Here is a 10,684-nt window from a genome sequence, read left to right as displayed (position 1 = left end):
ATAAAACATGATGCTTTATTATGTATTAAACTAACAGTAGGTTGCAGAGAGAGCTGAAATGATTGACAGAAAATTAATTGGCAGCTACTTTTTCTCACGATTTTCTGATTTTTTACAAAGCAAACAATCCATAGCAAAATAATCTTCAGTTAAAGCCTTACATAAAATAGATAAAATGGCTGCAACTCAACCATCTACAACAGTAAAATGCTACTTAATAGCAAAATAATAATAAAATAATTGGCCAATATAATAATAAACAATTGATAACTTCAGTTGTTTTTCAAGCAGAAATTTTGAACAAATGCCAAACATCATCTGCTTTCTGAATTTCAAATTAGAGAATTTGCTGCTTTTTTGTCATATATCACTGTTAATTGGATATCTTTGGTTTTTGAACTTTTGGTTGGACAAAACAAGACATTTAATGATGCCACTGTATGCCCTGTGAAGTCATAAGCAGCACTGTTTCCCGATTTTTTGGATGTTTTGTAGACTAAACGATTAATCATTGAAAACAGTGCAATTATATAACTGGAAATCATACAGGTAGGGGATATGTTTTTCTGCACTATGAGCACTGTTACTTTTAATAAAAGGGCCTGCTTACTTTTACTTAAGTTTTTATTTGAAATATTAAACTTGCAACAGAACAGTAGTTTTACAGTGTGGTGTTAGTTATTTTGCCAAAGCATGATATCTTCCACCACATATCTATTCTATTCTCCTCTACTCTCTCATATCAACGACTGTGTGCGTGTATGCATGCATGTTTATATACGGTCTATGTCTCATCTACTGCGCAGACGCCAACTGCCTCATTCTGACCAATCAGCGGGCAGTATTCAATAAGCGTTGAGCAGCAATGGCGGAGACAATGATGCCGAGTGGACATCTTACTCCTAATGAATCCAGTGAGATGTCCAGCTACACGGACTGCATGTGTGTGTTACTGAAGCTGCTAGCAAACTTCGGGAAAGAGGTTGGTTGGTGCTGTTTGAACCATGTAGCCCCGAGTGACGGCTCTCCTTCTAGTCCGTGCCGTTAGCTAGCTTCATGCTAATGTTTTTAGCAACCGGACGTGTTAGCAGAGCTGCTTACTTAGCTGACTTCTCTGGTCATTCATCGTCATTCAACACAACGGTGAAGTCTTGACAATTAAGAAGTGACTGTGCTTGAGCTTGTGCCAAAGTTAGAACAATTTAGTTTTATATTTTTACAGGTATGAAAAATGTTCAGACATGGCTCTGCTAGCAACTTCGTGTCATCAGCTGAAGCAAATATATCTTCGCTTAACTTGAATTTATCGTAATTGTCACCCCATAGCAGCTGTTATTGTTGCGACCTATAGCTAACATTTGAGCTATACTGTTATTTTTTTGCTTTGTAGGACGCCTTGCTTACCCATATCCGGTACATATATGATCTCCGTATTCCTGCCTTTTGTCTTCAACAGCAGGAATAAAGCACATATGTATGAAAAACAATCAGCACTGTTTACACTGCAGTTGTATACTGTTACAATATATAAAACTCCTACACCTGTTGCACATTCATCATGTACATGAACTACATCTACTGCATACATACATTACTAAAAATGTCAAAAATGGTTTACAAAAATCCCAAGTTTCCACAGCCCTATTAAGATGTCTTCTTCTTCTTTTTTTTTTTCTGTCTGACCAACAGACTGCAAACCAAAGATATTAAATAAATAATGACACAAGCGGAAAGTAATTGCTACTTAAATCTACATTTCAAAGAGGCTGGTACCAGCAAATGATTCCCACTTTTTTTTTAAGTGATTAACTTATTAATTTCATATCAGAGTGGTTGCTAATTACTCTTTAAGGTAACCACTTAAGTAACTTATAATTACCTGAGAAATTTGTACATCATTCTGAGACCAAGCTATTCTGTGTTAGAGACAGAATCTGCTGAATAGTAATGTCACTTAACTTTCCTCCTTCTCTCTTTCTTTCACTTTATTTGCAATTAAGCTCAAATTAGGGGATGCTGCTTTGAGAATAGAAGTCAACACTGATGCTGTGAATCCTTCATACTCAGCAGCTAATGTTTACAGCTGTTTGCAGGATCATATCACTAAATTACAGGTACAGTGGCCACACAATAAATTCTTTCCATTATATATATTTTAATATTGATTAAATGTCACGATTTTACTGTTTTGAGAGTAAACAATTTTGAATTGATGATCCATGCATTATTACATGAGATGGTGTAAGGCTAATAGTTTTCATGCGTTCTTTTATGGTTGTTAATGAGATTCACTCATTTATAAAATGTGTTGTTTAACACAACCCAACATGAGTTTTGTGTGTATTTAGACTGTTTCAGAAATCTTAAAGACACTAGTGGACGCTGATAGTGATCAAGCATCTAAAAAGGACAACACATCAGATGATGCGGTTACCTCATCTTCACTGAAAGAGCAGACGGCTACACTGCCTGAGCACCATCCTCCCAGCTCTGAGGCTACAGAAAGCAAGACGGTAGCTGATGACATCATGGTTCAGATCAGAGCCGGGAAATCAGAGGTTGGTCTCAGATCAGTCAGCAAATCTGTCAGCTGTTCCGGCAGTGACATTTTTAGAGCCCTCTTTACTCTCTGTCAAGCAAATGAATAATCATAAGTAATTGCTCCTGAGGATGTGCACATGACGTGCCGCAGTGAAGCAAATGCTTGATGGAGACCCGATAAGCCGAGTTCGGCGGAGAATAAGGGGTCCTTTAGTGCTGTGGTCGGGTAGAACAGACCACATTGCTGGAGGGCTTTGAGAGAGGGCCAGGCCCTTGATGGATTATGAAGTGGATGCTCATTACTCTGAGATTGCATGTGGATGAATGACAAGAGGCCCCATTCTGTTGTGCATTTATTTTGGTAGCCAAGCAAACAGTATTCATATTCCATCATGTGATGATGGCAAGCAATTCAACTTTTTTGGCTACCTGGATTCATTTCCTACTGCGATTCTCATTCCATGTAATGTGAATTGCTGCATGCTGTTGGCAGATTGTTAACATTAAGTAGGCAAAAAAAACCTCATTGCATCCTTGACACCGATGAATTGTTCATCAATCCATCCATCAATCAATTATTATGTGTGTTATTTCTCCTTTGTAACCCTAGATTGAGCGAAGAATATCTGCATTTATGGAACGCAAGCAGATGGAGATCAATGAAAACAATGTGCGCGAGTTTTGCAACGTGATCGACTGCAATCAGGGTGAGGAATGGGAGAGAGGTTGGGGGCAGGGTGGAGAGGGAGCCTGCACACAGATTGCCAATGTTTGGGAGAGAGCTGATTTCCACAGGCGAGAGGTCAGGCTGAACTGCTCCAAGAGTGGGGCTGAAGTAGGTAACACACTCGGCCTCAAAACACAACCAGCTTAGTCGAGAAAAACATCAGAAAGAGGGTCTCTCTTTAATTCAAAGCCTGTGTGAGACACCAGTTATAGAAAAGAGGACACACTAATGGTAATGGCATTTGAGTGGGACATATACATTATTTTTTCTAATTTTTTTTAAAATAATTTTTTTCTAATTTTAAATGTAATTTTCTTCCCTTTTAGAAAACAGCTGTGCCAGAACAGATGCAGTATTCACTCCTTATCCAGGTTTTAAAAGTCATGTGAAAGGTAAGAAAATAAATATTTACCACAAATGTCAATGTGACATTTCTTAACAGGTTTATTTTAAGAACTGCAACCATCATTTTTGAACACACTATTATTGGAAAAAGTCGCAGACCCACAGTCCTTCAAATTCTTGTTTAAAATGTGCTTTGCTTAAGAAGGAATGTTTTTGTTTTTTTGTTTTTTTTGGTAAAAAATAATGCAACTAAATTCAAATGGCACCTTGTAGTACATTACATGTAGATGCCAAAAATCTGTTTTTTGGTGAACTTAAAATCATAAAAAAGAAGTGCTGAACAATTTAAAACATTAATTATCACTGTAATTTACCCCAAACAAATTTCAGCAGTTCCCTCCCTCCCCTCTATGCATGTGCATACATCATACATGGCCTAAGACTCTATTAGATATGTTGTCTGGTTAATATTGAGTTACAGTTCGTGTTAATTTGTTATGCTCTTGGACTGGCTAGTTACGCGGGTGGTAAACACTTATGGGCCCCAGACCCGTGGTGGGGGAGGCCAAGGAGAGGCTGGGGAGCAGCAGAGAGGGCCAATGGCAAGACACTGTGGAAATGTAGCCATAGAAGAACGACTTCACAACATCGAGACTCACCTGAAACTCCCAACAGGTGAGAGAAGGACAAAGACACAAAAGTTTGGCTAAAATTAGTGTGTTTCATTTGGTCTTTAATGTTTAAGTGCAACACTGTAAACTGGAGTTAATTGCTAGTTAAATAGGAATATATTTTTCAGAAAAAATGCCAAATTTTAAATGAAATCAATTCACCATTATAAGGTAGAGGAAATATAAGACATTGATATGTAATTATGAAGGCCTTACAAAGTAAAACTTAGCTGAGATAGTTCATAAAATAAGAAGTCAGTGTTAAAGAATTAGCCTTTTGATTAATTTTTACTTGATATAAACAATATGACATGAACAGTTTTTAACCAATCAGTGATTTATTACAACCATGCTTTTTTTTTTTTAAACTTTCGTTCACATGGGTTAGTCACAGTCTTCACCCTATGTTGGCAGAATTCTTACATGTAAAATAATCAATATTCAGGCTGCTCAACAAGTGTTTTATTCCTCAGCGGGCCCCGTCCCATTGAGTGTGTACCAGAGACTGAAGAAGCTGGAGGATCGAATCCTGGAGTTGGAAGGACTCTCACCCGAGTACTTTCAGTCCACAGTGAGTCCTCTGGCTTTAAAAATAGACAAATGAAAAACACTTAAGTCTTATAACTCAGCATTACCACACAGGCTACACACAGAGAAGATTTATTTTACACAGTCTGAACAGATTCAAGCTACAAGAGCCATAAATGTGTTCTTCATTCACTACAGACTTGTCAGCTCTGGAACAGTCACACTTTTTACATCTCAGGTATCTGTTATACTTCATAGTTCAAAAACTATAGTTATTAATAAGTGATTTCTGCTTTTTGAACCATTATTTTGACATTTTGGCATTTCCTATTGAGTTACAGTTATCGTAATTTCATCACAGATGATTGTCTTCAATGTAGTAGCTGTCACAGAATCAACTGTGCGTCATACTGTTATTATCATCATGCTGGAAGTTGCTGTATCATTTCCACTGTTTATGTTCTAGCCAACTTTAGCCAATTCTCCAAATGTATACGAAGTCCCTGCTACTGCCACCCTCCCTCAGCTTTTTGAGGTGTGGACAACCATGTGCCTCCTCTGATATAAATAGTAAACAGGTGCTATGTTTCACCTGATAAAGAGGAGTTTCACCAAAAAAAGTCCTATCTGAGCATGTTTATGCACATCTCCCTGTTCACTCCTATACACTTGAACTAGCAGGCTCCCTCACCTCACATGAGCCTGGAGCTTGCAAGCGTGTTTAACTCTTAGCACTAGTACTCTGCTCTGATTGGGGCGGTTACTTTCTTCCATTGCCAAAATACTGACACGCAAACACAGCAAGTGATGTTTCTCAAAGCATTGTTTTTTTTTATTATTCAAGTCCCAGCAGCTTGTTGAAGTTCTATCACAGAGAATTGGGGAATCGCTGAACGTGACAATCAGCTTCTCTTCTGTTTTGTGTTGAAGTACTTTTACATAGTTGAGTTGGAATAGAAAACCATCTTGCCTCATTTTCCCAGTGGAATCAAAACTAGTTTAACTTCTCTGGAGCCGACCAGGTGGCACCACTCAGCGACTTTTGAGTCTTGAGTCACAGGGGCAGGCGCTGGTTTGAGGTTTAATTCACAGCAAATGAAAGTTTTGCAACATAAGGAAGCTTGGCTAAGCTTGGGTGTAGTCGACATTGAATGTCGATAAATGGGGAAATAATATCATGTAAAATGACAGATAAAGGAAAAATTTCAAATATAAAAGTGGAAAATCTGTAACAGCTTTGTGTTACTGGGTTTATCTTTTGGCTCTCTGGTTTGAACAGGTTCTACATCATGTATGTTGGATACTTGGATTTCTATAGATCAGAACGAGTTTAAAAAAAAAAAAAAAAAAGAATTTGCACTCAGATCGAGTTTTTCAGACAGTGACTCACACTGTATTGGTGGGAAGCTCTTAAAGAGTATTTTTAGTTGGTCCATTTCACACGCTCTCCATCAGTTGCTGCATTTAATGTGTTTGATGCCTAAATTGGCAGGTAGAATATTGGTGTGCTGTTGGAAAAATCATTTCAAAATGAAAGGAGTTTCCCCTGATATGTCCCGATACTTCAACACGTTTCCCTCCTTGAGTCACACTTAAGTTGATTTGAATCAAAAATGCAGTGCGTTTGGTTACATTTACTTGAATGTTTAGGTCACTGCAGACAGCTCACTCGAGAAAGGATGACTTTTCACTACACGGGGCTTTTTAGACTCAGAAGATGGCAGTAATTTATTGGACTTCATATTCAACCCGACAGACTTCAGCAGAGTCACACAGACACTAATTTCCCATCTTGAAGGAGTCTGTCCAGCGTGTGTTTAGTTATCTGAGTAAGTGTGCTTGAGATACTGCATGTCTCTTCACACTGGTATTTCTCAGCACAGCATGCTGCCTCTGTGAGTATGCTGCTTTCCATCTGCTTTTGACTCACTGCATGTTTGTGTGAGCAGTGCAAAAGATGTTGAGTGTCTTTGAATAAAATGATGGGGTCTTTTATATTCGGAGTACCACTCTTTTTCTTTCTTTTTTTTTCCCTTTTTTTTTTCCTTTCGCAATATGTGAAAATACTGTAGTTTGGTGTTTGCTGAAGAGCTGTACACAGTTGGCCAACGATGTCAGGAACAACATTTTAACATTGAACAGCGAAGTAGGCTACTTCACGAAGTATGCAGCAATTTAAAACTGAACAAGTCCACAAGGTCCTGGAGTTGAAGTTGTGGTGTAAAAACATATTTGTTGGAGCAGTCTTATACACATGCCATGTAACCTGTGTTCATCTCTGACCAAGGGCATTGTTGGATGGTACCCCCCACCATCATATATCTCCCCTTTGTTTGTTGTTTCCAATAATGGCAAAATTCCATTAAAAATGAAGAATATAGATTAAGTGTATATTTGCTGTATTCCTGTTATAATCTTTAGCAAATGGCTGCTGCTCTGTGCTAATGAAAGTTCCTTGTATTTATTTCATTATCTGGACAGAAGGAAATTCCAAGCCAGAGCGTTGGTTTTAAAACATGTCTTTGCATTGAATTGTAGACTTGAGTGACTAAATTCTTTTTCAGTCCTTGAAGCAAAGTAGGAAAGGAAACAAGTACCTCAGTGTGTTTCTTAAAGCTCAGGCTGGTTTAGAAATTCTACTAATGGAAAAAGTCTAATACGTACTTGTGTGTTTTTTGTTTTTGTTTTTAATTTGTAGAGTCACCTGCACAAGCGATCAAAGACATCCCCTGCTCAAGTTAGTAGTATTTTTGTTTCCTTTCACTGTGCTTCGTGAGTGGAGGTTAACCTGTTGTGATCATTTGATCATTTTTTTTTCTTACTACGTCCTTCAGGGCTGCAGTCTGACAGAGCTGGATGAGAAGATCAATGTGGTGAAAGCGGCGCTGCTGAAGAGGGTGAATGAATTTGGCCCTGGATATGGAACAGAGTGCCCTTTGTAACAAACGCGAACCAATGCTCACGCACACAATACATTTGTTAATGCATTCAACATGTTTTGTCCATTTGTTTCTCTATTCATCAGCAACTCAGTACGACTCTTCTGACCATCTACGAGATTAAAAAGAGAGAAACTTTTCATATCCGCTTCATTTTGTGGCCGTGATTGAATATCAGAATAATGATTCCTCTAAATAGTTTTGTAGTGAAGTTAAATATATTTGCTCTGTGAATAAAGGTATTTTTTCCTCCCTGAAAACTAGGACTTGTAATTTAATCCCATCTTTACTAGATCAGCTGTTAAATGTAATGTATAATTTGATTGCAATCAGTCATTCCTTTATTGGTAGAAACTAATGATTTTCATTATTGATAACTGATCATTTGGCCTTTGAAATGCAAGTGAACTGTGGAAAGTTCCCAGAGCCCAGGTGATGTATTCAAATGTCTTGTTTAGTCTGACCAACAGTTCAGAACGCAGATATGTTCAGTTAAATATAATATAATGATATTTATATTTAGATAGCTGTAATCTGTGTAAGATTCTAACTTAAACGATTAATAAAATATCAGATATTGATTAATTTTCTGACAACCAACGAACTGCTTCAGTTCTAACAGATAATACAACTATCCAAACTATACTTTACATTTTAAATGATCAAGAAATGCATTTGATTTGGAATTAATTCATTGTGCATGTTTAACGTTTTGGACTTTAATGTCTGATGCAGGGAAGGTGTGTGTGTGTGCGTTCATGTCTGTGTTTGTGTGTGTAACAGACGAATCAGAGAGAGAGAGAGCACCTGATTTATCTGCCTGACTGCTGTGTGACGATGATCACCCCTAATGGTTGTCATTATAACAAATGACCTGATTACAGCAGCTCTGTTTGGAAAACATATTGGAGACCAAACAAACCAGCATTAAATGGGCCGCCGCCGCGTTTGACACTGACATGTTTATAAAAGGCTTTTACGTTGCTTTAACTGAGCAAGCGGCTTAAGAAATAATTGCATACAAACATTTATTTTCTCTTATGAGTAAACTAGGAGGACTGTTGCATTATCTTGAAACTACAGTGAGGTATTAGGTTGTTGTTTCTAGGGTATCTAGTGATGGAAGAATCAGATCCTCTACTTAAAATAAAAGTGAAAATACAAGAATTGAAAAATACTCTGCAAGTAGAAGTCCTGAATTCAGAAATTATCAGGTAAAAATACTTAAAGTATCAAAAGTAAAAGTACGTGATCTACAGGAAAATAAACAGAAAACAATATTTGGTTGTTAGTGCTGATAAATTGATGTTTTATTGTTGTAGCTGCCCAAGGTAGAGCTAGTTTTATCCACAGTTAGGTGGTACACAGTAGTCTAGTGGTTCCAAATCCAGGAGCCGGGCCCCTCCCAAAGGTCACATGATGAATCTAGGGGACCATGAGATTATTAATGCAGTAGAAAATAATAAAAAACAATGTTCTGCTGCACAGATTTGCGTTAATATTTTTGGCCTTCTCTCGAATCCTTCCTTACTTTTTGAAATGTTTAATAATTTTACCTGTTTGGGCTGCTAACAGTTATTTCAATTGAACGATTATGTTTAGAGGGGAAAGGTCTCTGTGGACACCTGAAACATGACAAGTTTCAAATGTCAACTTTTCACTTTTTAGCAATGCGTTGTGTTTTATAAGCTAATCATGTTTAAATTACCCACAGAATTTAAAATGGACAGTGACTGCTCAGTGTTGTAGTCATGAATTATCTGGTGCTTGTTGTCGATTTTTATGCTAGTTCTATTGTGTCTTTGTTTATGCTTTTGTTATGTGTCGTCCTGTATGTATGTCATTATTGAGTTTTATGTATTTTTAAAGGATAAATTCTGCTACGGCTACGTACCCAGCGTTGGCATTAACTGCTGCTTATTAACCAGACTAGAAGAAACATTACAACTTTAGCGTCACACTTCACTCCTTTGCTTGCCAAGGGTTAGAGTGGCTCTCGACCAACTGTCTCCAGTGGTGGAAAGCAAGGCCAATGTTAATGTCATGTTTTGCTTTTATCTCTATCACTTATTTTCTGTTACTGAAGTTAGCTAACCAGCTAGCTCTGAGTAAAACGTATGATATTTCCCTCTGAAATCTAGAGGAGCAGAAGTGGTAGAATAAAAAGTAAATACTCAAGTGACTATTTGTTTTAGCCAAGTTTAAAAGAGAGGAGAGAAACAACTTCCTCATGAACATATCCACCTTTTTTGAAACATGAAACTCTTGTAAACTGATTAACTGCAAATGAAAGAGGTGCTTTGATGCAGGTACCTTGACCAGTTCATGGCTGACTGAATAAATGCACAGACAGACTGTATATGTTACAGCCACTGGATGGAAGTTAAAGGTACTTTAACGCTTAACTCATGCTGTGCTGCTTCTCATAGAATAAAACAATAATTTATGGCATTTCCAAATGAACTTAACAACAGGTGTGACAAACGGAAACTTTCTCACGTCTCTGGAAATTACTGTAACTCCCCCTCCTTTTGTTTGCAGTTGCTCTTTGTACATCATGTCAAGATTTATTTCAGAGTTGATTGATGGAGTGACCTGAATATAATAGAAGACGTTGCATTGTGGGGTTTTTTTTTTTTTGGAAGATATTTCATTCTTAATGCGGAAATGGGGATTTTTTTTTTTTTTACCCCCTCTTTCAGGTGTGCCGTCTCTTGCTCACAGACTGGAACCTTCTGGGCAACAAGGGGCCACACTGTGCTGGGAAGGGGAGCACTTGAGCTGTGGCGATGTGGATGTGGGTGGAGGTGGGGGTGTCCTCATTGTTCAGCAGGAGCTTTTGTCTCAGACACAGTCCCCTTATGAGGGTTAATGAGAACAAATTGGTCTGAGTGTAACAAATGGATTATGGAGTTGAACAAAAGGTTGCATTT

General features: G+C 37.8%; 1 protein-coding gene across 1 annotated transcript; it reads left to right on the top strand.

Moving 5' to 3' along the window:
• Positions 1-822: 822 nt before the first annotated feature.
• mbip (MAP3K12 binding inhibitory protein 1) lies at positions 823-8,011 on the top strand. The gene is made up of 9 exons (XM_071498548.1): positions 823-982; positions 2,001-2,114; positions 2,349-2,558; positions 3,152-3,248; positions 3,595-3,660; positions 4,130-4,288; positions 4,758-4,855; positions 7,511-7,549; positions 7,647-8,011. The coding sequence occupies exons 1-9, from the start codon at positions 866-868 to the stop codon at positions 7,752-7,754; spliced, it is 1,008 nt and encodes a 335-aa protein (XP_071354649.1). The 5' UTR covers positions 823-865; the 3' UTR covers positions 7,755-8,011.
• The last annotated feature ends 2,673 nt before the right edge of the window (positions 8,012-10,684 follow it).

The sequence above is a fragment of the Trachinotus anak genome, unplaced genomic scaffold (genome assembly GCF_046630095.1).
Source record: "Trachinotus anak isolate AG129_WGS33_773 ecotype Australia unplaced genomic scaffold, CSIRO_AGI_Tana_v1 ptg000015l, whole genome shotgun sequence".
NCBI lineage: Eukaryota > Metazoa > Chordata > Actinopteri > Carangiformes > Carangidae > Trachinotus > Trachinotus anak.
The sequence above is the reverse complement of the archived record's forward strand: the minus strand, read 5'-3'. Positions and strand labels throughout refer to the sequence as shown.